Raw genomic sequence first — 26,699 nt, 5'->3', positions numbered from 1 at the left:
GTATTAAACAGCATTAATAATCACAAGAGGCTCAGTGTCACTCAGAAGTCTCCACATCACTAAGGCAGACAGTGTTGTGCTGCTGGGCATGTTGTGCTGTGTGAAAGTGCTTACACGCTCCCTCAGACAACCAAAGGGAATAATTAAAGACAGAAGATGGAGGCAGAAGAATGGAAAGCAAATCCCATTGTTTGGGGTTATTTCATCCCACTGAATTTCTTTTTCTCACTTTCTTTCGCTCTCTTCTCACATTCCTCCCCAAATGCACTGTGGGTATGTGGCACGCTATCAAAAGCATATGTAAGCGAAGCAGCGCAGAACAAAAGCCCTATGATGTCCTCCTCATACCCACATTGTCTTTTGATTATTCTACAATCATTTTATATCTGTGTAAGTTGGAAAGGAAGGGAAGGCTTAATAACCCCATAATATCCAATACTGTAGCTGTTCAGAAACCACAAGATGTGTTTTAGATGATTTGAAAACAAGCTTGCTTATTCCTCGTTTGCTCCTTTTTTTTTTTTTTTCCTAATGGCGTAATTTCTTCAAACCACCAATATCCAAGTTGTTATCAAAATAATCCACAATGAAATTCAAATTTAAGGTGAACTAGACTATTAGGGCAACTCTACTCCACTCCATTTCTAGAGCAGTAAATGTAGCCCCTCAATCTCTCTCGGCTTTTACTGTCAGTCAGAGAGCACTCAGTCATCTCTGTGCATCAGGCCCGTAATATTGATTTTTCCACCCACTGAAACAGCCGCATGAACATAAATTTTGCATGAGGCTTTTACTCGTGGCCTCCGCTTTGGTCTGACGACACATGATGGGGACCATGAACACGCTGTAACAACCCAGTCTGTCCTGCAAGGCAAACAGGCTCTTTTTTCAAGAGTGTGTGTGTGTGGGGGGGGTCCAGCACCTTCTGGACTATGAAGGACAAAAGCAAAGGACCCCTTACTGGGTTCCACGGTATTGCATACCTTCAATGTACTCTGAAATGAGAGTGAAACACTTATGTGTCCAAAAGCAGTGGGGAGGATTGTCTCAGTGTGTGCAAGGGTCTAATTGGTTTAGTCATTCATTTGAATTAAGAAAGTAAGTAAGTAAAGTAAAACAAAGCAACATAGTAAAAAAATGCTTTGCATTTTTAAAGGATGTCTTAAAATTGAAGGCATTGCAACTACTAAGAAAGGGATAAAAAAAAAACAATATTCACTACCCAAAGACTCCATCTGAGGAGATTTTTAGCTTTAGACCTTGATTAGTGGACAACAGTCATGCGCCATGTAGGATCAAGAGTCTGCAGGTTCTTCTTTAAATCAGACCTCATGCCAGCTTCTTTAACGAACTTCTAAGCAGAGAGAGATCAACTAATTAGTGCATATAACGTGTAGTCTTTAGTTGGAGGGAAACCTGCAGAGTCCCAGCCTCTCAAGCACATGATCTGACACTACAGGCCAATATTGGGTGGCGGAAAAAGCTACAATCAAAACAGAAATCCTCATATCTTTTCTCAAAGGAGGGAAATCATAGTGAAATTAAACTAGCTCCTATTTTGCTGGGGACCCCCTGGATTTCTTTCAAGGGCCCCTGGAGGTCCCTGGACCACACTTTGGAAATCAATAACCGAGCGTAAGCAACACCAAAAGGGCAACATTATCGAGTGCACAGGGATTTTCTTGTATGTGTAACATCTCCATGGAGAGGATTTGATTCTTTGAAATGCTTCCCCCAGAGTGAGAATTCTACAACACAGCTTGATATTGCCTTGCATCACAAAGTGAAAGCATTATCTCTGGATCCCTACAAGCGATGTGGTTTACTCTCTAAAATCCTGTGGCTCTGCGACTCCGCTCAAATCTTAACTGCCTATATATATATATATATATATATATTTTTTTTTTAGTAGTCGCTGAGATCCTCCATCCTGCAGTAGGACTGAAACACTGATATTGCCTGCTGTGGCTCTGAGAAATGTTTTTATTCAGTAGTTCACTACTTCCTTTAACGTTTCATTTTCCCCTAAGTTTATTCCAACCATTGCCGAAGCAGGAATCTGTTTTCCATTCCTTTAACGTGATTATCAACTGTATGGACTCGCTGGTAAAAGAATGTAACACAAATTTGTGTTCCAGTTTGTGTTAAGAAAACGAAACAGAACTTTTTTTTGTTTGTTTGTTTGCTTTATGTTTGGACAATACAATTCCAACTTCATGTGTGTCTTCTAATATCAAGATATGTTCAACAATAAACAAATATATTAACAATTCATTAGCTCAGGTAATTATTGTTTAATTGATTAGTCGCAAATAATGGTCCTTGTCACTGGAAATACAGATACCTGAGGTTACGCCTCAAATTCCAAACATATTTCTTGCTTTTCTATGATTTACTTTATTATAAGATGAAGACCTTGATGCCTTTCTGTAGCTGCTAGTATTGTAATCAGTTTGAAGAACTCACTTTGGAGTCTAGTGACTTGTGAAGGGCAGCTGTTACTGTGTGTTTAATGAACAGTTTATAGACTAAAAGTCAATCAAAAACATAAGCGACAGATTGATCATTAATGAAAATATTTTATGTTGATGTAAACTGGTCTTATCAATGTGACACAAAGTGACCAACAATGATAAAAGTTAACAGGGAACTTGAGAAACCAGCACAGAAACAGTGATGTTATCCACTTCATCAGTGTGCAATAGCTCCGATCTAATCCGCAGAGTAAAAATGACCTTCCTTTGACCACCTTCATAATTACCAGATCTCATAGAGTCTAAATCTCCTTACGTCCAGTGCAGTAATTATCAGTGTGACTCACTGAAAAGGCAATTGAGACAGTGGTTTATGGACTCCCATAGTGGAACGTGAGGCAGAGCAGTAATAGGGAGCTTGTTTGTCCCCTCTCACCTCTCTTGTTAGAGAATGACAGCTGTGTTTAGACTAGAGCAGTTCCTAAAAATACAGGGTGGGTCACATTGGACAATTTCATTAACTGCTGACAGGCTCCTCTACAGTCGCTGATTAGCTCTTAATTTACAGCCCTCCTAAATGATGCCAAAGACATTCAGACAGCGCAACAGCAGTTAGGGATGATTTGAACGCCGCTCTGCAGAACGATTGTGGAGACATTTTTCTGTTCCCAGTTTAATTATGTATCAGAGCTGAATCGATGAGGTGGTGTAGATGTACTCCAGCTTAACACTTTCAAACTGTATCTTCAAGAAAACAGCACACACATACATATAATTTACTGATCTTACATAAAACATGCTATAGATTTTATTCATCCCGCTGAATTCAATACATTCTTGTCAAGGTTTGTGAGCTATGTTTTCCCTTTTGATGCTCCAAAAACTTGAATTCTTTCGACATGAGATGATCATCTCCATCCTCTTTGCGCTGCACTTCACGCTGTGTGAAGCACATACAGTTTGACGAGAGTCAAAGATCATCAAAGTCCTTTTATGTAGACTTGATTACTGTTACGCTGCAATTGCTCTTCATGTTGGCCTTGGCAAGCCTTTTCTAAGGGCTACAATATGATAAGCACCTATTTGTTTCTGCTGTCTAGAACGCTTAAAATTCATTAATACATGTTTTTATATTTACTTTAACACGCTAAATTTACAGTGGCAGACAGTATGACTGGTATGACACCTGTAATTATGCCAAAATGTAGCCAAAACACTCAGAGATGGCAGAGATGTAAAAAAGTTTACTACTCCTGTACACAAACATGCACACACACAAAGATATATAAGATAACTCATAGGGAATAGTTGTAAAAGTAGGTGTAGTGCAATGAGAGGAAAACAATGAGTTGAGCTAGAATCAGCCCCAGAGAGAAAAGTGCTGTAATAGGGGGGTTGGCAGGGACTACTGAGATAGCGCTGGTAATGAGAGAGCAGACTGCTTCTCCCCCCCCCCCCCCCCCCCCCCCCCCCCAACTTCCCTACTCCTCAACCACACAGGAAACAAAAATAGCATTTTGTCTGACGAATGAGCCAGCTTTGACCTAGCCTTTCGACCTCTGACAATCAGTCTCGCTTCGTCCTCCAGTACTTCAGAAGACAGGGCCGGGACAGTCAAAGATAACAGTTGATTTCTACTATGGCAATACAGCAAAAAAAAAAAGCTCTGAACGAGAGATGGCAGACAGTTTCTCAAAGCACTGAGGTTGGAGGCCTTAGACTTCTCAGTACTGGTGTTTCATAGTCCCAAATGATTGTTGTTATATGTTTAAATGGAGCACAAAATGCCACAGTTCAGCTAGTATCTGATCATTTAGCTGCACGACTTTTTCTCTATGATCTGGCTCATTCCTCATTATAAACATTAACATAGTCGAGTTGTGACAACAGTGAAAGTGGGACCCTTGCTCTTGCACCCCTCGGGCGTGATGACTAAGTGGGAGCGCTGCTTGCATCGCAGTCGGAGAACTAGTGAATATGAAGCACAACAAAGAGACAGTAGGAGATATAATGAGCACTATAGAATCCTGGCACCCTTTTGGCCTCACTCCATCATCAGTGAAGCTCCTACTGTCATCCTCGGCCCTGTGTCTGCTGGAGGAAGGAGCACAAACAATTAGCTGAGACAAGCCGTTTGGATTATGTGCTCAACCAAAGCAATCAGACAGCTGCGGTTAAAAGAATGAGCTTCAAAATGCCAGTTGCCCAGTTAGAGGGGAAGGGAGGGTCAGTGGTCCTGACAGTCTTAACAAGATGACAGAATTTATAAAGCACTGCTGTTAAAGAATATAGTTACCTGCGGTGTAGCCCTTATAATAAGGCCACATGGGGCTTCTTCCATATTCCCTCTGTATTTGTTTTCTTTTGCCTCATATTCTTTTGTTGTGCCTCTTGTTCCTCAGCGTAATGGTTGGTGCTGGAGGAAATTCTCCAATCGTCTTTGATCTCCGCCTGGTTTCGATAATTTTTTGACAGAAATCTTATTAAACCCCCCTTTTGTTTTCTCCGTCTTTGTTCCATTTTATTCCGTCTTTAAATAGGGCTCAACATTTTGTCGTTGTGAAGATGCAACGGAAAAGAGCCGGTCCTGTCAGGGGCTCAGCGCTTGGTAGACAACTTGCCCCAACGTTTCAAGTGAGAATTGGACTCTTGCCGTTTGCACAAATGATATATAATTCATGGTGGGGGTGTGAGAGAGGTGTCAATGTGTCAGGAGGTAGAAGACATGTAAAAGTGTACTGTTTACTGGCCAAGAGACGCAGGCTTTCTTTTGCTGCGCTTCTGCAGAGTGAGGAAAGAGGAGGATGATCTTCATTAAATGTTCATCTGTGCTTGTCCTGAAGTCGTAGTGACCACACTAATCAAAGACTTGTCTGCCCTGATGTTTTATTCATCTTTTATGAGACAACCATACTTAAATTATTTAAGTGCATTGATTCTGTATGTATACAAGCTTGTCTACGCCTGTGTTCACAATTGCTCGGCTGCATCATCAATAGATGTTCACAAACACTCTTTTGAACCAGCATTTGTTATTCAGTCCTTTGTGTTTTAAGTCATTTTAATAGTGAATTGCGTATGTGAGACCCTGTTTAAAACTTCTCTCACAATGCTGTAGGTTTAGGTTGTAGAGGGATGTCTTTGCTATATACATATCTGCAAAAATGAACTTAAAAGTTCAAGAATTTTATGATTATAGCATGCAATAGTGTAGACTATTGATCCAACTGTCAGAATCAAACATGCTATTAGGGCTTTTATATGCAAGTAGAGATGTTTTTTCCTTTTATTCATATCAGTGATGAATTCTTGGGGTGGGAATTAGTAGTTCCCTCTGTATAATTCAATCTGTTAACATTTTAGTTGATTTTTTTATCTCATTGTTTGTTGTAGAAACTATCTCATCTGTTTTAGATAAATTTGTGAAATTTCACAAGTCCAGTCAAATATTAACATGCAGATAAGGTCTGACCCCTTCAAACCTGTATTATCTTTTAACCCACAGACATCATGTAGGATCCCATTGCGGTCATCTCCTCTATTTATCCTTTTGTTTTCTTTACAAAACTGTGTAACATCACAGAATCAAAGAAAGCAGAAACTCTTTTATTAACTGTCTGCGTGGATGGGAGACCATCATGACTTTGAACTAATACTGCCCTGTGTAGGAACAATATATTCTATTTTAAAGTCACTGGTATTTGTTTATTTTGTGCCTTTCGCATCCACTGTAGTACACTATGACCCCTGAATAACCTTTTTGTGTTACTGTATACATATGACTCTTTTCCTACAAGTACAGTTTCTTTGCTGGTGTGTTTGACTGAAAAAAGACTGAAAAGCTTTCTGACTGTGTGCAGGTATAAAAAAAAAAAACAAGCTAAACTTTTCTATCCATCATATCTGTATGGAAACTCATTTTGTCTTTCTGTTTAAGGAGCTGTGAAGGTCAGCTTAAATGCTGTTTTTTAGCCTGGTTCTCCAGATATCGTATTATAGTTGATACCCTCAGTAGAAATTATTTGCTGTCCATGTTGTGTTATGATTTTCTTATGACATTCAAACACAATGTTTGTGTGAGCTGACAGAAGATCCACCAAATTTTGAACCGCCATAAAAATGACTAATGCACCTGCACAGCATTCACACTGAGATATTTTTATGTTTATTATATTATTGTATATTTATTTTTGTATTTATTATATCATAGATAGCCGTTCTGGGTTCTTGGGAGAATTTGCATGCCAGTGCGGCTCTCTCTTATTCTGGCTCAGCTTGAGCATTAACAGTTTTTTTAAACAGCATAAAAATTTATAAGCATTTAATTGTAGAAATAAGGTTCTAATGGTGTGCCATTATTGGATCCAATTAGTTAATGGGTTTATTTCTGAAGTCTTCGAGTGAAGATGGATGTCTCTTTCCTGTGAGATTTTAAGCCATTAAACCAAAGATTCTGACATTCTCCAAGTGACAATGAAGACTTTTGGCTCCAAAGAGAGCAATTATATCAGTCGGGCTTGATAGCTTTGTCCTCCAACTAGCTAAATTAAATTCACTGACTCTATCATGCAGACTGAAACCCTGGAGGACCTTGTTGTGGCTCCATGCAATTTACATCTGTCTCTCACTCTTCACCCTATGCATCCCACACCTCCATGTGTACATGTATTTCTATCCGAGGTGTGGGCATATTCTTCAAATAATGAGTACTTCCTGTTTATGTGCTAAAACACAATTTGTCATGTTGTCAGCTCATTTGTGTTCAGAGGGTTCAGGTTTCAAGCGAAAAGAAGACTCAAACTGTTCTTTCACCAACAGCTACCTCATCACTGAACTCCCAGCTCCAGCACCTGCAGCAGCTCCAACAGATGCAGCAGCACCACCAGCAGCAACAGCAGCAGCAGCAGCAGCAGCAGCAGCAGCAGCAACAACACCAACATCAGCAGCAACAGCAGCATCACCATCACCAACAGACCCACTCCCACACCCAGAACCAGCTGTCATCCCAGCATCACATGACCCCGCCCAGCCAGCAGCAGTCATCCGTCCCGTCCCCGGGCTCCGCATGCTCCTCCACCTCTGGACAGCCGCAGCAGTCCCCGCCACACCGGCCTAACCAGTCACCGGCCCGCAGCCTTCCTTCACCCGTCACCCCGCCCATGCCTTTGTCGGTGAGTCAACAAACTTATGCACCAGTTTTTTTCTTTCTGATACCGATTTTAATACCTTAAGTACTGGAATTAGCAGCGTGCTAATCTGACACCAATGATCTTTTTCAATTTAAAATTTGTATACTTACCTTTATCAAGTGATTGGTATCATTCTTCTATGTGCAAAGTAGCACAAGACTATAACTATACATCAGCTCTTAGTGATTTGACGGTTATACACCAATTTTTTTTAGGCTTGTGCAAATTTTGATTATATTTTTCTAGTAAATTCATAAAGTTGTGATTACAGAATTTAAAACAACTGTGGTTACTTATGTTTTACACCTATTTTTGTTTATTCCAATCTGTCCACCGGTATCAAAGGTGATAGTATGTTTTTTTTTTGCACAGTCACACGTTAATGATGTCAATGTCTTCCATTATACACAGGTACAAAACTTCCATTCACGTAATTTTTCACGGACACATTGGATAAAGTACCTCACAAGAACCATAAAAAATTTCCTAATTAATTGATTTTAACCTAAAAGTACACAGAAATCTAGAGTACACATTGGATATTTAATTCCTATTTAAAAATGTAATGCTCCCCTTAAAAAGCTGAAATGTGCATTTGAAAAGTGTGATGATGGTGTTATTTCGTGCAGGCCAACCTTGAGAAAACGCAGTGCTTAAGCGGTATGCACAGTGCTTGATTCTCTGTCAGCACTTGATCTTTATCAAGTGGGAGTATTTGAATGGAGGCTGGTAGCTCTTCTGTCTATGTGGAGCTATTAGAATATGCATCTTGTCGCTTAAGCCTTGACATCAAACCTCACAACCAAGTAGGAGCCACGATTCACATCCTCCTGTGGCAGACCCAGGAGGGATTCAGAGGTTATCTATCCTTGAGCTTTCCGAACGTAATCAGTCCCTTAATCTTTGCTGCTCTTCCTACTCAACCTCCTTTTTAGTCACTTTGTCTGTCCATCCATCTCTGCCCTTCTGTCCGTCTGGCTGTCACTGTGTGACGATAATAACCTATATCCCTGTGGTTTCATTTCTGGTGGAGACTGGCCAGGGTCGCCTTTCTGTCCCTGGTCACATTCATCAGCGTCAGACCCTTATTGGGTTGTGGTGCAACCTTCTTTATGGCCAGGATGAGTTGGGCTATTTGTTTCCCTCGTTGCAGCACTCTCCGGCCCTGTCACGGCCTAGTGAGACTCAGCAGGAAAAACAGCCTCTGGATTTAATGGGCTCCAAAGGCTGGCCGCTACATCGCACCAAACACACTGTCCAGTCTGACCGTGGATACAAGGGCTACTGACCAACATACAGATTCAGACATTAAGCTTGCATCAGGCATCGTACAAAGACCTAAGATAACTGATTTGATCAAATACACTTCAATCAGACTCTCCTACTCATAAGGCTTTGATTTGCTAGGAAACTGCTGCTTTGTTAAATTTCTAGTAATCTGTGAATATCTTCCTATGACACAAAGGATTGTTTTGGGACTTGCTCACTGGATTGATAAGACTGAGACCCTTAGCTTTTTATAGATTGTCTTCCTCTAAAAGAAGCGGTGAGGCTGATTATGATGACTGAGGACAGACCTCCCTTGAGGGGGGCCAAAGGGGCCACATCAGGTATCATTAAGATATTGCCTCATCAAATAGGATTATGGAACGTGTGTTTGTGTGTGTGTGCGGAAGACGCAGACTGGCCGTAAAAGGTTTAGTTTCTCTGGGTCAGTGCTGGGGTTGTCAAAGAGTGTGTCACCCAGCGAGGGGCTCGCCCAAGGACAGGCCACGGCCTCAGCACCCACTCAAGTCAGCAATAGGATTTAAACAGCAGCTCCGCCTCCCTCCAGCTCCGGCACCCCACACTGCCTGGGTCAATGATTGGATTTTCAGTCCTAGAATCACTTGAGCACCTCATTGGTTAATTCACAGAAGTTTTTTAATTCAGGAAGACTCCCAGAGCAGAGACTTTCTCACAAACACACGTGAATTGTCACCGAGATCTGCCTTTTGTATGTTTTAATTGAAGACACAGAAGGGCATTTCTGGTGTTTCCATGCTTTACCCACAGTCGAGTCATAATTACCATAATACAATCAGCATTACACAGATAACACCCCTATTTCCTACTGTCATTATTCAGACGCACAGAATCACCCAGCCATTCAACTATTTGCTGAAAATATAGCACAGAGCCACAGAGAGACAAACACTCATTATGTTCCAATTAATGTCCCATTGTAATTCTCTTCTCATGGGAGGTGTGTGATATTCTTTGTAAACTCGTAGTGAGGAAATCCTGAGCATTCATTACATCCCTAGTGTTTTTAGTGTTTGGTGTTTTTAATTTGTGAGACAAAATTCATTAATTGGCTCATTAATATCCCTATTAGAATACAAATCACACCACAACAGACTGTGTCCCCTTGAGTCAATGGTCTAAACTCAGATTACTGCAGCTAATTTGGTTAAATGGAGTAAGAATTTACCTTTCTACCCCGCCCACACCCACTCCGCTCCCCAACACGCAGAGTACAGTGAGATGCGGCCTGTGGCTGCCTGAAATAGCCACCACAGTGATGACAAATAGACGGGGGGGAGATTATGAAATTTGCTTAAGTGTGTTAATGGGCTGATTGCGGGAGCCTGCTGGATTTTGCTGGAAGTTGATTGATTAGAGCTGCGGGTTTTCTCCACGCCCGGAGAGCTCAGGGATTTGACGGGGTAAAGGCGCTCGCCAAGTCTGTTACACCGGAATTGATCTTAATTAGATCTGAAAGACCTGCCACAGCAGAATGGTCGCGGCGATTAAAATGAAAAACAGGAGAAATTACTGATCAAATTAATCATAATGTCGGGCTACAGCTGTAGGTCTGGTGTAATTTGCCACTCCAGTGAGTTACATCAGCCCAGGCAGGGAGAGGAGAGGCAGTACATACTGATCCGTGGCAGCGGGAAGCTTAGGCCAGCCTATCAACTCTCTTATTCCAGTTCATATGCCCGGACCCTCCTGACCCTGCTGCGCCATCCAGTGGAGCCCTCACATGTCTCTCTCTCTCTCTCGGCTCTGATCTAATTAGTCACTCTGTAGCATTTTTATTGCCTTTTTTCTTTGCCAAATCCTTCCACGTTATGTCTCTCTTCTTACCGGAGCTGCATCTTCTACAATGCTGCGCCGTCTCTCTGCTGTTCTTGTCATGGCTGTCTTGTCACCGGCATGTTGTGTGTTCACTAATAGCCTCTGACCTTGGTCCACTGTCTGGCTGGCTGGTTTTCGGGGGGCCTGGCGGAGATGGAGGCGTCCTGTCTTCCTCCTCCGTCAGACTCCTGCCGTCTGTCTGTGTGTCTGTCTCTACTCCCCTTCGCAGTCGTCTCCTTGATCGCTGTCAGAGCCCCACACTGGGCCTGTCCACTCTCCATCTGCACACTCATAGGGGTAATTACAGCCTAGGGGCCTGCCTCCTATCCCTGTGCTCCACAATTTACCACCAAAGCGTCCACAGACATCTCTCTTCTTCCCCAGTGCACCCCGACATCACAGGACCGCAGGGCCTCAGACCCACAAGTGCTGCAATTACCTGAGCCTCTCCTCTATCCTTTTCTCTCTCTCTCTCTCCCTTCTCTCCTCTCATTCTCTCTTGCTCTCTCTCCTCTCTCCCCCTCTGCTCTCCTCTCTACCCTTTGGCTCCCTCACTATTCCCTGGCAATCAGCCTTCATTAGAAGCCTCTGGTGAAAACCCATCGTCACCAAGGTCAGCGGCTGCCAACCACAACGGCCTTTCAGAGGCCTGGCTGTCTGCACTCTCCATCTTTCCTCACCTCCTTGCCATCGTCCCCCCCCTCCTCCTCCTCCTCCTCCTCCTCCTCCTCCCCCTCCCGTTTGTTCCACCATCCTCCTCAAGTCTCAGGCCCATCTCTACAGCTTTTGTCTCCAGCTGAGGCCCCTTCAGACACTCATGTCACTGTTTTCCACTGCAGTGCACTTTTACTTATGTCAACCGCTGTTAAAATCACCACTGTCCAATTTGCTCCAAATGTCTCTCTTTTATGGGCGGCGGGTGTTTCTCCCATTATATTAACATGTGTATTAAATGAGCCTTGCACATCGATTAATTGATTTTCCAGATCAGCTCCACATCTATTCAATTTAGCGAGACGGGCCACCGTCATTCCACTGGGTATTAAATCAAAATTAAAATGACATGCTCAAATGTAGACCCAATGGCTCATACTGTGGCTTGTCAATGAAGCTGGCAACGCTTAAGTTGAGTAAAGAGTCCATTATCTGTCATATGTCTCATAACTCTACGGCAGTGTCTGTGTGGTTTGGAAAAAGGGGGTTTATTAATTAATTTTACATATCTTTTTGCAATGTTTTCTGGCCTTCTTTTGTTTTATTTTTGCCTTTATGCTAGCTTAAGGTTGATAGAAACAGGAAAGAGAGGAGTGTGACAGCATCAAGGATCCGTGGCTGGAATTGAACCGTATATGTTGTGGTTATGTGGTATGCAGTGTAACCAGTAGGCTACTGGGTCACACCTTTTTTCAGTAAACTACCATGTTGCAATAAACTACTATGTATATGCACATTTTGAATGTGCATGAAAGTCAAACAAATTTCTGTTAATCAGAAGTATATTGTTGCAAAATGCTGTGCTGTAGCTACCATTTAGGATACCTCAATGTCCTCAACTAAACTAAAAAAAATCCAATGAAAAACATTAATTTAATGTTTCTGCACCAGAACTGTATTCCTTGCAGTGTGGTGAATCATTCAGAGCATTATGTTGGGAGATAAAAATATATAGAAAAATAAAATTAATCAGTTAAATTAATAAATATGCAGATATTATAATTGAAAAATGTTTTAAGGAGTGGGGTTGCTTTGGGGGAATTTGGACTCATGATCTTGGTGTTTCTGGTTACAACCCTGGTAAAGTGGCATTTTTTGTATTTTACTTCAGGCAAAGTTTCAAAATATCTGAATATACTCATATAATAAGCTTTGAAGCACCCCATCTGCCCATTATTCAGGATAACACCTGTTTTAAAATCACTATTTTCTAATAAAACTTTTAAATATGTATAATTGGGAATGTGGTAGCGGACTGTGCTGGTGGTTGTGTGGTTTAGAGCATGAACAGGCCCTCAGCTCTCCAGCAGCTCAGCCTAGCCTCTTATTAATGCACAGGAGATCCGGCTCTTAAGAAGGCAGAAAATTGCCTTACATAACAAGCGCTCCACAATTTAGAAATACAAATGTGCACTGTTGACTGAAGCAGAAAATAAGACTGTTGCCCATCAACAGCACCACATTTCATATGAATAATTATAAAGCATGGGAGCTAGATGAGGAAAACAACCTGACCATGACAGCTCTACTACTTTTATTTACTTCAAATGAGGGATTAGGCAGGACCAACGATGAGCCCTGAATTTCTAAATAAGGAGTAACTTAAATTTATCATATTTCAGAGGGATCATTTGGAAAACTGTAAAGGTACTTTCACTTTTAGAATTACACCTACATAAAGTACACCCTGCACTTACTTTTTGGCTTTTCTGGTTTTGTTGGGTTTTCAGACCTCACCAAGTTGATATTTCCTTCACTTTTTGAGGTCTGTGATTCTTCTAAACTTCGCCCTGTTACTCTCATGGTGGGCAGAGGGTTGCCAGCTCAGACACCCAGCAGAAAGGCAGCTCCCTGATCAGCCCACATGCACACTGGGGGCAACACGCATTAGACGCCCACAGGGGAGCCCTCAGATGGAGCACCAAACTAGGGCTCACCTAACAGTGGATAAGGAATAGGGTTTCTTTAATTATGAGGCAGGGTTGTGACATTGAGTTCCCCCCTTCCTCTTCCAGCAGCCTCCCAGACACTGTCTAAGTGCTCCGCTCCGCTGAGGAGGCCAGTCCCCCCGCGGGGCGCGATTCCACTGCCTGTAATTTCTGATGCCCATTAGTGACCGCAAACAGAGCACCGGGCTCACACAAGGAATACAGCCGTGCAGCGCTGCCACGCTGTAAAAAGACCCTTTTAATGCAATGTTATTGCATTATGCCCTCCTCATAGACCAAGTCAAAAGTCCCATTTGTGGTCCCTGCAGAATATTATCAGAAATACTTCTCCACAGTCTTTCCAGTCATGGTTAGCAGAGGCTAGATTTGGTGTGCTTTGCAATGTATAGTGGACTAAATTCAAATTCCTCTAAACTGTACTCTCCTACTCTTTGAGGAACATTTTGCATTTTCCCGGTGGGTGATTTTATGCCCTTTATGATTAGGGGAGGGAATGTGCAATTGATGGTTTTGTAAATGGACTCAACTAGAATGCAAGAGCAGTGCATTTTCTTAAGTCAACTCCTGAAGGAGGGGAGGCTCGGAAGTCAAAACTCATGGAATCAATACAAATACGGCTGTAAATGTCATCAATTCATCTCTCCACTTATGCTGATTTAGCTTGCGCCAACGACTGTGTATATTTTGGAGAAAAAGAGAGAGAGACATAGAGGGAGGGGAAGGAGGCGGATTTATCGATCAAGGGTGACCACATCTTAGCCACAGAGCCCCTCTCTCGTGATTAATCTTAGGGCTTAGAGTTGGCCAATGACAGATGACAGGCCTCCCCCTCAAACTCCTCCATTTCTCTTCATTACTGGCCGTATTTTTGGACACCACAGTGGAGAGTAATCATTTACCTTTATTGTGTTTATAAAGCTGCGGCACGGATGACCCTTCCTATATTGAATTGAGGACATCAAAAGATCACTGGACATTGATTAGGAGGATATTAAAGTCATTCAAATGCTATATTTATATGTCAAACAACAGCAGAGTGAAAAGAGATGCCATTTCCCCCTAAACAAAAACAAATGGTGTGTAGTTGGTCCAGTTGAAATACAACTCCTGAAATCAAGAAATATGTTTTATTACCTATTGAACATTTGAGGTAATTGTCTAGTAAAGGTTGGGAAGAGTCTTTGATAATACACCAAAATAATAGTGTTCATAATTTCTTTATAGCCTGATCTTATGACTCTAATGATTTTATTTTTCATTTTCTCACAGCAACCAGAAAAACGTGCCCAGGTATCCACTTTAAAGTCATAGCCAGAGCAGCAATAGATTTACTGCAACACCGGTTTAACGCTGCTATGATTTCCAACCCAACACTAGCACGGAACAGAAATAACGGCACCAAATATGTCACATCATGAGCTGAAATGGTCAGCACTTTCCTGTAGATACTTAATCACCAAGTAGTTTCAAATTTAATACATCTGGAAACAGCTAAATATTATAGATCATTTCTCAGGAAGAGAAATTGTGTAAGAGGAATGTAGTATAACTTATATTTTTACTCGCAGAGTGTCCCCTAACCAGAGGAAATATACTGCTGCCGTGATTGATGACAAAGAACCCACTCTGAACCTCTGCGACTCACAATTATCAACAAATGGGCTGGAGCAGATTTTATGTAATGATTAAAGCTGCTGTTAATTTCACATGAAGGTAATGAGTGGGGAGATTGACGGCCACTGTCTGACACTCCATCATCCCTTTATAGTTAGTTTAAACGTTTTCACGACTCTTTTCCTACTTCATTTGCATTTTGCCTCATTAGATATGGCCATTTCTGAGGCTGCCTGTGATATCCATTTCCTGGAGTTAATGCATTTTATTTGATCAGGCAAACCTCCCCAGTTAACTAGCTGTCATTCTGGCGTTTCTTATGACATCACTCCATTAGCACCCGCCATGCCACCTCAGCCACCTCCACGTCCACACCCACTGCCACCAACATCCCTACGCTGCCTTAAGCAATTACAACGTCCGACCATCACCGGATGCAGCGTTATTGTATTTCGCCGGGTGTTATCTGCCCCAGTTGTTCTATCCGTCTTTCACTTACCAATATTTTTCCTCAAGAATGGCTCTTTTTAGGGTTTATTTTTCACAACGGCTGGAGCAGAGGCCCAGTGGTGAGCAATAGTCGGCGCTCAGAGGGCTCAGAGTGCATGACCGCAGTGCGAGGCCCTGCCAACCAAGGGACCAGAGGTGTTTTGGAGGGCCTAATGGCATTTTGATGTTCATAAGCACAGTGGATGTGCGGGAGGGGAGACAGGGAGGTAGGGGAGAGGCCGTTTTGGGGGAGGAGGAGGAGGAGAGTCAGCAGAGGACTGTCAGCGGAAGACTAGCAGAGTCCTGACAGACAGAAAACGTGTTTTCTCATGTCACAGCTGATTACATTCACTCTGGAGTGGGAAAAGAGCAGAGAGGAGACAGAGATGTGAGGTCGGGATGAACGAGGGAAACTTCCATGTTGTTCCAGAGATAAAGGACATTCTTCTCATCCAGAAACAATAGTGAGATGGACTGTTAATTTGTACTTTTTGATCCACTTTGGGCTAAATGAGGACTTTGAAAGCATGGACATTTTGACTTATGTCTTACATTTGAGTGCATAATTTCCACCTGTAAGCAATCTAAAGACTTTCTAGACAGGATGATATTCCAATTTCACCAGAATATCTTTTTTCAAACAACAGTTTTAGCTGCTTTCATTGACAATTAAAAACATTACTGGCTGCTAATTAGCCAAATCATTCTCTGTGGTGTTGTATTCTCTTTTGATTTTCTCTGATATATTAGATAAATGTTTGATTCTGTTGTTGAATCATAGATGAGTAGAAAATAAATTTTACACGCCACTGAAGCCTGAGAGCAGACAAATCTACCCGCCTCTGGTGTGTGCACCACTTTGACCATTTATCTTTGCTCTTTTTTTGTCCTGTGCAGGCCAGAAAAAAAAGCAATTAAGTTTAAAATGGCCACATGAAAAGAGCAAAACCAAGAATAAACTCCAGTTAGTTTGTGTCAGACAATTTTAGTTTCCAGGGGTCTCTCCACGGTTTGCAGGGACGCTATTTTTCCCTCTATTCCTGAGATTACACGGGTTGCTGCACCAGGTGACCCTCATGGTCAAACAGGCGACGGAGAGCCTGGCGGAGTTTAGATTCCCTACCCTTCATACCGTACGGAGAAAAGATGCATTTTTAACAATTTGCAAGGTTTTTTTTCCTGCTAGAGACATTTATTTAGTGTCGGTTGATCCCTGTGTCGTTCTGTGTATTTGGCTTTATAAACTGTGAAAGCGCAGAGAGTGATAGGAGTTGTGGTGTCTTAAAGGTGACAAGATGATGTCACATGATCTAATGGAGGTTCGGACAGTGCAAAGGTTTGCTGCTGTACAACATGAGAATGTAATAACAAAAGAACTTGTTCATTTCTGATGCTGAATTTAACTTCAACATCTAAAATATTTCTTTAACAAACGCATTTATCCCAGCAGTTGCGTGGTCGACCCGAATGGTCTCTGCTGCCGAAAAATCCTCTTGACGCCCTTTTCATGGCGAATGAAAAGAATGAAACACAATGGTTAACTTGCAGGCTGTGCAAACTGGAAGATCACTGTTTATCTCCTCCAACACATGCAATCAGTACAAATGCTAGGCCAGGTCTGTCATTTTGTGCCTCCCGCCGAGGTGTTGAGAGGAGTCACCGTGGCGGAAAATCACCTGTTTAGGTGTTGAACACAGCCTCGCCTCTCCTTATTCCTGGCTCTTCTTCCAACTGCTATCCATATTACCCAGTGCCAGCAGATGCAGCAATAAAGTCTGCTCTCTTTTCACCTAGATTTACCAGAATAACATAGCATCTGAAAGGGCTATCATCGAATGAAACACAATGATAATGTTTCAAATAAATCTGAAAGCTTCTGCAACAGCCTATCACTCACACAATGACACCAAGCACAGCAGATTTTCTGGGAGACTCTGGGTGTGCTTGCCTGAGCAGATCACATTATCTATGTGTTGATCTGTAGCCTCTGTTTAACTCTGTTTAACTGGCCGTGTTGGCTTTTCTCCACGCTCCCATTCACTATAGCAACACCTATAATACTGTGTGTTCACCAAAATGCCTTAAAAGACCCCTCTTGACAACACTTAAGTATCTTATATTCACAAAACCTCTCTAACCTAAACTACAGCAGCACCTGGTTCATGTTTTATTACTCCCTCTCAAATACTATGACTTCTTCTCCAGTCAGAAGTGGAAGTGAAATCAGCTTCAGACTGATATCAACATGCAGCTCTCACCTACTTTTCAAGAAAACTCTTCTTTATCCGTCACCCCAAATTGGCCATATGTTAATTAAGTATTTTGAAAACAGTGGTGTTCATAATGGTGACATATATTATTACTGTAAAGAATTAGCAATTTAGTGTTTCTTTGTGTGTGTGTTCAGAAATGTGACCAAATCCATCTTGGTAAATGATCTTGATGACTTTAAATAACATTAAACCTTCCATTTTAAAAGTTATCACTGCACATTACATCGTGGTAGTGGTCAACATACTGTATTACAGCTTTAGTTTCTCCTTTTTTAAAACATCTTAAGCAAATTAAATAGTTTTGACTATGAAGAGAGACTATTGTGTGGACATCCCTACAGCTTACTTGGAATCATTAATTTGGAAAACAGAAATTTGTAGATAGATAACATGATAAAATCATATCATCATATCACCATATAAATTAATCCTGCTGAGAGTTGATACACAATGATATTGAATTATGATCCAACTATGATAGGTCAAAGATAGGTCAGACCTTTACATGAATTTAAGAGGAAAAAACCTCCCTATGTAGCAAAGTGTTTTGGGCAAAGGACAGTTTGGTAAAGCAGACATATCTTTGGCAGAAGACATACTGTATGTGCAGTTAATTCTTTTAAAAAATACAATAGTAAAAGCTTATCTTGTCAGTTAGCGTCATCTGCAGTGCAGTGTTTGTTTTTCGAAGATCAGACATAAGTTAATATTACTAGAAATGACAAGATTTCGTAGTGTTTTAACAAATATTGTGTGCAAAATGGTTTGTTTTCTCTGGTTTAATGAACTTGGACAGCAAATAAGCAAATACGATCAAATCCCAAAATTAATATAAGTTGTGGAACTTCTTATCAATATAGACTGTTGATTAATATCAAAATCTTTCATTTCTGGTTGACTGATATTCTGTTATCTTTTAAGCTTTTAATGTCAGGCTGTAAAGAACATAATTAACGTAAAGAATCAGGCTTCTGCTTTTCTAACATTTGAGATGTTAAGATTTCTGAAGGACAACCGCTGGACGCATAAAAGACAATCTTGCGATTATCAAGGAAAAACTGGATGACTTTCAGACGAGGGGAGGCAATATCAATCACGGCCAATTTGAGGCCACCAACATGAAATATGATTTCATAAGACAAATGCAGTGTCATTCTTAATGTGCTTAACCTTTACTGTCAATGAAAAAGTATTGATCGCTCAGTGGCATTTTTTCATCATTTGATTTCAGAAAGTGTAATAATATATGGTGGTGGGGTAAGATAAAAGATGAATTGCAACTGAATGATCTCAGATGAACAAAGCTGAATTCCCAGCAGAGTGCAAGAAGTGTGGAGAAGTTGATGCTTTCAGTCAAAGACGAAACACACGCTAGATACTTTATGATATTTCAAGCCTTTTATATAAACTCTACTTTTAATTCTAGCAATCCTGTTTGAATATTGCCAACAATATTAGCAGCAGGGAGCAGGCAGCCTGCTTCTAAGCAGTGTTTCTATTCTCTATTCTGGTGAGTAATTGGGAGGTCTCCTATCTCTTCTTGGTCTTTGATCTACTTACTCAACCTAATAAGACTTTGCTCTGCTGCACTACAACCAAATCAGCAGTGCATTTTCAGCCCCCTAATAAGTGGTTAGCTTGATTTATATGGGTAATCTTGGCGATGTGGCGGGGCTCTACAACCTCTCCCCGACGCAAGGAGCCTCTTTTCACAACCACAGGCCAGACCAGATGAGTCCATTACAGCAGGGGTAAAGATGGTCATTTTAACCCCCCTTTTCCTTCAAAAGTATCAGCGTGCTGGTGTAGTATGACGCAGGAGGAATTCGAAGCGTATTGAAGCGCTTGACGATACAGTGATGCATGGCCACACTGCCGCACTCTATTGTGAGAGCGGGATGCTGTTGGGCTATTGCCACGGGTAGAAAGACTCGGCTCGGCCCGTGGGGAGCCCCAGGGGCCGGAGGAAGCACTTAGAGTGGTAAAATGGCCATTTATTCACAGCCGCCCTCCCGTTCTCACTGCTCCTCCCTACCCTTGAGCCTCCCACTGGGTTCAGGAGCACAGACCTCTGGGAACTGTATGATGGACTGCATAGCCCTCACTACTGGACTATACAGACCTCACTGCAGTCGGCCTATTCTGGCCTTGGCAACAAAGAAGTGTGAAGCCCCCCCATGCCGAGCCTTTCTGAACCTGTGTTTTTTTGTCTTTTTTTTTAAGAATTTGCATTACACTGGTAAACATCTGCACCGGTTTCTTTGCTCTCACCAGCTGAATCCTCTGGCCAGCCAGGCGGCGGTAGCGGCGGCAGCAGCCATGGGATCCATCGCCGGTTCTCAGGTGTTTGGCAACACCCTCTCAAACCTGCAAGGAGCCACCGGACAGCTGGTCACCAACGCACAAGGACAGGTGAGGGGTGCACACCGGTTGTTAACATGCTAAGAAACTTTCTGAGTGACCGGTTTTACATACAGCTAATTAAATACTACAAAGATAAAACAATTTCTTCGGTAACCGGTCTGTGAAAGCTGTTTCTGGTCCTTACAGTCGCACACTTTATCATGTGGCTATGTGAAATTCAGATAAAACATTTGGATAGTATTTCTGATCTTTCCTCATAGATTTCCAGTGGTGGGTCTGTTTGTTGTCTTGAAGCTGTTTGTCTACAGTCTAGTAGCCGCTGCACCACATATTAAGCTTTTTGGGAATAAACAAAGCCCTTCTTTCTCTTATCCACATGCGCCTGTCGCAGTAAAACGCTGACCTTGTCATATTTACAGGGTGGCTGCAGAATTGTTCCATCAGTAGCCAGAGGCTTGAACGATGATGCTTGTCATTGTGGGGCCCTATCTAATGAATCATCTTATCACAGGTGCACACAGCACATATTAAAGGAAAATTGTATGGACAATGTGCCCTTTCATGCCACTCTGTGTTATTTAGCTTAACCCCTGTTTCATCTTTTAACATTTGCACTATCCTCATAGCAATATGTTAAGAAAAACATCAGATACTTCAAGTTGTTGTTGGTGATGCTTCTTAGAAATGAAACACATGAAAAAAAGACTTAATTTTTAATGATACACATGATATTTAACCTACTGGAGTTAAGTTTCAGTGCCACCAGTGTGACCGTGCTTCTTTGTTTATAGTTAAGTGTTGTCTGTGCACGAGTGCTTGATGCTAAACGTTGCTAATGAGACAGTATGGACTTCCCTGGCTCACAAGGTGCCTGGAGCACTGGGGACAGATCACTGTGGATATGGACTTGATGGGATGCTCTGTGCTTTTGTAGTGTCTTGGCGGCTGACACTCCCTGACATAATCAGGTCACAGAGACGGTCAAAGCCCTGGGCTACAGCCTTTGCTCCCCGCCTCATTATTCCACAGCATTATTCAGACGGAGGGCTCTGAAACATGCACTACCCTATCAGAAGGTCCCCCCCCCCCCGCCCTCTTGCCCCAAACACTGAGGAGATTATACAGCCTAATACATACCTCAAACAAGGCTGGAGGTCCAACAAACATGCTCTCAGAGGCTCATACTGTGAAAAGAAAAACTTATGTCAGCATGAAAAATCTAAAAAGAAAAAAAAAAAACAGGAGTCAGAGGAGTAGCTTTTATCAAGGTTTGCACTCACTCAAAAACTGCTTTTATCCATTCAATGTAGTGTTTAATTGGAATTTTAGCTAACAATCTCTATCATAACTGTACTCTATGAGTAAAAAGTCACCTTTCCTTGAATTTAAAACATGGTATACTGTCTTTGACCGCATAATTTCCTCTACAACTCTGTCAAAAGACCTTTTCATAAGAAAGAGCTCTGGGGACCTTGAAAAGTGCCAAGTTTGATGGACATTTTGAGTTCAATGTGTTTTTAAACCTTAATTATATTGAGCCTAGCCTTTTTATTCTCCAAGGAGAATCAGTGAAGTTATTTTATCCTCATTGCCTCTACAACAGTAGTTTAGGCTGAGGATAAAAGCCAGAATGTTGTTAAATCACACTTACTCCTGATATTTTTCCCCTTTATGAATCTCTGGCATTTTTGTGAACACCTTCTTTTCAGTACAAATTCCTACTTTCCCTGCAGTGTTATCCTGGGTTTCAAACCGAGGCAGGAAATAGGGATATTTAATTTAGACCACCATACATCCTGAAAGGTGTACACACCCCTGAAATGGTTTGTGTGTGTGTGTAGTAAATCCCAGCTCGATTAACCCCTCCTCCAATTGGGCCATCCATCCCTTTCACTCTCAACATTCCCAGTCTTTGGTGAGGGCTCAGGCCCCCTGGGTGGACAGTGCTGCCACTAATGCAGAGAACAACAGGTAAGGAACACACGCACAATTAACCTGCAGAGCATGTTAACCTGCAAAGCCGACCCTCAACACAAGCGCTTCCTGTGTATTGATGGAAGCTTCCAGCCCATAGATCAAGTGTAACCACAGTGTAAACTGCTATTGATCTTGCAATTGTAAATCCAATTGAGAGAGGGCTGTAACTATTGATTATTTTCGTTATCAATTAATCTGTCAATGTTCTACAAGTTACTGGTTTACTTGTTTTGCCTGACTGACAACCCAAAAATATGTAGAAGTTGCAAATTCTTGTTGTTCAGAAGGTGCTACTATTCAGCTAATATTCAACACTGAAACATTTAAATTGTTTAAGTAATTAATCAACTTTGAAAAACATTTTGTCTGTCAATTGAGTAATTTCTATTAATCTACTGATCATAGCATCTCTAAACTACTGTATCTGTTTCCTGCTGTATAGCTCTATATTGAACATTTTTGATATCAGTGTCAATGTTTTACGTACTGATACCAAAAGAATACTTTTTTGGAAACCTTAGTTTGGGTAATATGAACCTGTTTTAAGATGTTTCCTGCTGTATAGTTGGGAAAATAAAACAAAAGGCTGATAACTTTGAAGAAAATACCTGCCGGTTCTGTATTAGGCGTGAAAATGGATACCCAGGAAGAGTCTTCTTTCCAGTGGATCATTATGAATCTGCTGTTTTAGTCTTTGATTTGCTCCAAATGTTTGTTTTTTTTGGACTTGTGTGTTGACACAAGTCCAAACTTCCCAAACATTTTGTCTCTCGGGTCTCAGTTCACCCCATGAACAGTGGAGGAGAGTAAATGGGCAGAGATATTGCCTGGCGACCATGGCTAAAGACACAGATTGCTCTGGCTGGAGAGATGAGATGACATTTCTGTGGAAACAAGAGCAGCATAATCTTAATGAGTTCTGCTGGGTGGAGAGAGGCTGTGTTACTCACATGCCATATAAAGTAGAGCGGGAAGCAAACACAGGAAGCCAAATAAAGGAGAAGAAACAGCAGGATAGCCAACAGTGAGTTAGAGAAGGTCTTGAGGGCTGCTTATTTATGAAATGGATGATATTGTACCTTAAGTACCGACTCAATCAGGAACACACAAACAGGTATTTTGAAACTGAAATGGTCGCATATCTCCAACAAATTCAGACTCGCTGTACAGTGAGCGAATATCCTGCTGGATATATTGAACTATTCCCACTGTGCAGCTTCCTTATGAGCAGCTTCAGCACACTTCTTAAAACATGCTGTCATTAATCATTTTTATCATTTGAACATTTTTGATATCAGTGCCAGTGTTGTACCGAAGTTTCAGTGCTGATACCAAAAGAATACCTTTTTGAGAACCTTAGTTTGTATAACATGAACCTGTTTTAAGATGTTTTTTCCTGTTTAACAAAATATGACGTTTAAAATGTAATGTAATTTAAAATGTTTTGTGATTTAGATTAGAAAACGCATGCTCAAATAATGTCTGATTAATCACTGTTAGCAGCAATATTTGATGTTATAGACACATTTTGGTTGATACTCAAATTATTGAGGTGCAGTTAAGTTCAAGTACAAACTCAACAGCACTTTTATAAATGAGGCCCGTGCTCTTTAAACCACAACATTACTGCATTCATTACTTTCCATTAGACTATTGTATAACAAAACCTGCCCTTCTGTCTATAAGTTACCACTCAGATAGTCGTCTACTCTGAGAACTTTACACTTAGAGTATGAGAAGAGCTTTGTGACACTGCCATGAAACATCTGCCATGAAACATCTGCCTGACACGGTCAGATGGAGAAGCATTGCATCGTGGGACAGGGACGAGAGCTAAGCTGTCAGTTGCCTGCTCTTTTATTATGCTTATAGAACAACCACTTAGTCCAATGACGATGAATAATTGAGCGGAACAAGTTCCCTGCCACAGTGGCATGCAAAGCGGGATCAGTGGGACTCGGGAGACACGAGTGTCAGGCAGGGCAATAAAATATGCTAAGTGGCAGGAGAGCATTACAGGGAATTTGTAAAGCCGGCGCGGAGAGAGAGATAAATTATCTCTCCCCTAATGCGAAGCAACGTAAGCAAATGAGCCGTGGCAAGGATGAATTACAGATTGTCGGCCCACCTTTCTCTCACTGATCCCTCCCTATTATGTCAAAGAGACAGGGGGAGAGAGGAGGGGGAGGCAGACCGCGCATTAAAACACATCAGCAGTGGTGGCGAGAGAGACTAGAGAGCCAGAAAAGGCTCGGTTAATGCTATGTGGAAGCTGCTTGTAATTCTGTGTTGCTTTGCGTAGAGGTGTAGAAGCTCGGGCTGAAATATAAACTTAAAGAACGAGTCGAAGACAGTGCAATTTTAGCAAAAGTAGCTTTTTGCCCAGTTGCCAAATAACAGAATTTAGAATGATGGGCGTCTTATCCATGTTGAGCCGCTCTCTGCTGTAATGAGGCTTGGTGGAGGAGGGCTGTCAGCGGGGGGAGGGCAGGCGGGGGGCCAGTGCGACGGCTGCTCAGGAGCTGCCCAGAACCAGTCCCCAGATGACATTAACCTTCATCATGGTGAAGAGGCGCTAAGTCCCCCCTAAAGCGCCACTCTTGGCCACACTCTGGCAGCTCTGAGAGCTAAAACGCTGCAGTGACACTCTGCCGCCCCCTTTGATCTGCCCTTCCTGATTACAGCCACAGAGGAGAGGAGAGCAGGGGATGGAGGGGGGGGGGGGGTGGAGGAGGGGTGAAGTACCCCTGGGACCCTGAGAGTTGAATTAGAAACACAGGGTCCTGTCTCACTCTCTGATGCTCTCTTTCTCCCCCTCTTATTGTTTCTTTTTCTTGCTCTTTCTTCCCACTTCTTGCTCTCTGCCCGTGTGTGTGTGTGTGAGAGAGAGAGAGGGTGAAATGGGAGTCTCTGTCTCTCAGCAGCCACACTCCTTCTCACCAGAGACAGACAAAGACACTTAAGCACAAACACACTTAGACACACACAGTCACACATACACACACACTCATCCCGGTCTTGGCCTGGTGATGGATAATACAGTCAGTGGTGTGCACCATCACACACACAGGTATTCAGCGTTGACCTTTGCAGTATGCTCCCAGCAGTCTGCTTTGGCTTCACTTGCTCTAGCCTGTAAAACCACGTCAGTGACAGATGATCAGTGGACGCTTGTACATGTTTCTCTCTCAAAATCACTCGCAGATCAACTCGAAAGCAGAAGGCTCTGATTAGCCTCATAACACGGCGAAATGACTGCTCACGCTTTGTTTCCGCTCACATCCAAAAAGCCCCCCCCCCCCCCTCAAAAAAAAAAAAAAGACTCACAGCGGCAGAGATCATTAAGACTGATACCTCCAGTAGCGTTTACACTCTCTGCTCCTTCTTCTTTTTAAAACCGCCCAGCTGATTTCGTCTCCTCTCTACCCCCTTTGTAGATAATTGGAACAATCCCACTGATGCCCAACTCTGCAGGGCCCTCCAGCCAATCAGGGGGTGGCAACCCAGCACTGCAGGTACAGCCAATTACACCTCAGCTTCTGACCAACGCTCAAGGCCAGATCATCGCCACGGTGATCGGCAATCAGATCCTGCCTGTCATCAACACCCAGGGAATCACGCTGTCACCAATCAAGCCTGGACAGCAGGTAACATGCACAAACGCACACACACATATATAAAGGAAGATAGTTCATAATATACCGATGCATCCGATGACCAACAATGATCAAGAACTGGCTTTAAAACTGTTGAATGAGCAACACCTAGTGGAGTTAGACTAAAGCTCTGTTTACTCATGAAAGCAATATTCCAGCACGGCTAGTCAGGTCTCAAACACCTCATATTTTTCCTGCTTCAACACTCATTTGCATCATTCCACTCGGAAAATTGTAGCTTTTTGGTACAATTGTTCACAATATGTGTGTGTGTGTGTGTGTTTGCATGTTGCAGTTGTGTGTATGTGCATGTTTGGAAAGCACTTGTCAGCCAACCTTTCAGACTCAGGGAGACTGCTGCACCCCTGCAGAGCTAACCCACCCCCATCTCCCACCCTCCCACCCCCCCCCCCCAAAAACAACACTTTTCATCACCCCACAAACTCAAACACTCCTGCCTCTGTTCTCCCCCTCTTTCCATTTCACTCACCCTCCCTGCTTCTCCTTCCTCAATCACACTCTCCAGCCTTATAATTTGTCCTCTCTGACCTGAACAAGAAGTATTTTGTTTTGATTCAAAGGAACAATGCTGCTCCTGCAAATCACAAAACACACGACTTTCTTTCTTTTAGTCACGCTAGATTTGCATTCGCACTGTAACATTTTCTCCTCCCAATTTAAAGATCTATACGGCGCACAAGTGAGGAGTCACATGCACGCATACGACAATGAAAAACGTTATTGACTTGATAATGACGATGTCAGCGCAGAATTACAGAGTAAAAGTTCACATCGAATGCCCGTACAGTGCAGAATGAATAAACTCGCAGCAGATGGACACCTAATTGTGGCTCCCCAAAACACCAGATCATACTCT

The 26,699-nt window shown here is 42.3% G+C and overlaps 1 protein-coding gene across 7 annotated transcripts in view; it reads left to right on the top strand.

Moving 5' to 3' along the window:
• The window catches only part of pou6f2 (POU class 6 homeobox 2), a 74,470-nt gene that overhangs the window by 33,536 nt on the left and 14,235 nt on the right, over positions 1 to 26,699 (top strand). For all 7 annotated transcript variants that reach the window (XM_044339085.1, XM_044339091.1, XM_044339084.1 and 4 more), the window contains 3 exons: positions 7,293 to 7,645; positions 20,100 to 20,237; positions 25,604 to 25,813. In XM_044339085.1, coding sequence (XP_044195020.1) covers positions 7,293 to 7,645; positions 20,100 to 20,237; positions 25,604 to 25,813 — 701 coding nt within the window. The remainder of the gene's footprint in view (positions 1 to 7,292; positions 7,646 to 20,099; positions 20,238 to 25,603; positions 25,814 to 26,699) is intronic.

The sequence above is a fragment of the Thunnus albacares genome, chromosome 21 (assembly GCF_914725855.1).
Source record: "Thunnus albacares chromosome 21, fThuAlb1.1, whole genome shotgun sequence".
Classification (NCBI taxonomy): domain Eukaryota; kingdom Metazoa; phylum Chordata; class Actinopteri; order Scombriformes; family Scombridae; genus Thunnus; species Thunnus albacares.
The sequence above is the reverse complement of the archived record's forward strand: the minus strand, read 5'-3'. Positions and strand labels throughout refer to the sequence as shown.